The sequence below is a fragment of the Poecilia reticulata genome, linkage group LG2, assembly GCF_000633615.1.
Source record: "Poecilia reticulata strain Guanapo linkage group LG2, Guppy_female_1.0+MT, whole genome shotgun sequence".
In the NCBI taxonomy this organism is placed as follows: domain Eukaryota; kingdom Metazoa; phylum Chordata; class Actinopteri; order Cyprinodontiformes; family Poeciliidae; genus Poecilia; species Poecilia reticulata.
Genome location: NC_024332.1, coordinates 40,776,462 through 40,777,180, shown reverse-complemented (window position 1 = coordinate 40,777,180; position 719 = coordinate 40,776,462). Strand labels below are relative to the sequence as shown.

The following is a 719-nucleotide window of genomic DNA, read 5'->3' as shown; positions in this document are numbered from 1 at the left end:
ATGGGAGAACAGTTTGTCATAGCGATAGACTTTGGCACAGCATATAGTGGATATGCCTTTAATATCACACCCAAAGAGAAAGAAAGTGATCCACACRTGCCAAGGTGGGGAAATGAGTATGGACTTGRCWCCCCAAAGACTCCAACCTGCATTTTGTTTAATGAAGATGAAAAATGTCTGAGTTTTGGCTATGAAGCCAAAATGRCATACAAGGAAATGARCRGAGAAGAAGCAAAGAAGCATTATCTCTTTGAARACTTCAAGATGGWMCTCYAYWRCAAAGTAAGTATGAACAAATTCTTCATAACTCTAYAATGTAATGTTATAATGGATGTTTTAASTATAATATTAAGTCTTGTAATCACTCCTCACATTGATAATTTCTGTTGGCTACAACTTCCCCAGATAGGTTTTAGTGAAGATGTGTCTCTTAATAATATTTGGATATTTAAATTGTATTAATTATAAGTGCCTGTTTTTTGTTTTTTTTTACTTGAGGAGGACGGGTCCTCAGAGCAGAAAATTCACTAAACTAGAAATTTAAACAGTGAATAACCATTTAACATCCATCCATCCATTTTCTTTACACTCTTGTCCCTTAGTGGGGTTGGGAGAGGTGCTGGTACCTATCTTCGGCTAAAGTTTCAGGCGAGAGCAGGGTACACCCTGGACCAGTGGCACAAAAAGTGGGTACGCAGCGCATGCAACGCATAGGGGCG

General features: G+C 38.5%; 1 protein-coding gene across 1 annotated transcript in view; it reads left to right on the top strand.

Annotated features, from left to right (window-relative positions):
• The window catches only part of LOC103461765 (heat shock 70 kDa protein 12A-like), a 4,206-nt gene continuing 3,487 nt past the window's right edge, over positions 1–719 (top strand). The window contains exon 1 of the mRNA XM_008404118.1: positions 1–282. Within this exon, the coding sequence (XP_008402340.1) occupies positions 1–282 (282 nt within the window). The remainder of the gene's footprint in view (positions 283–719) is intronic.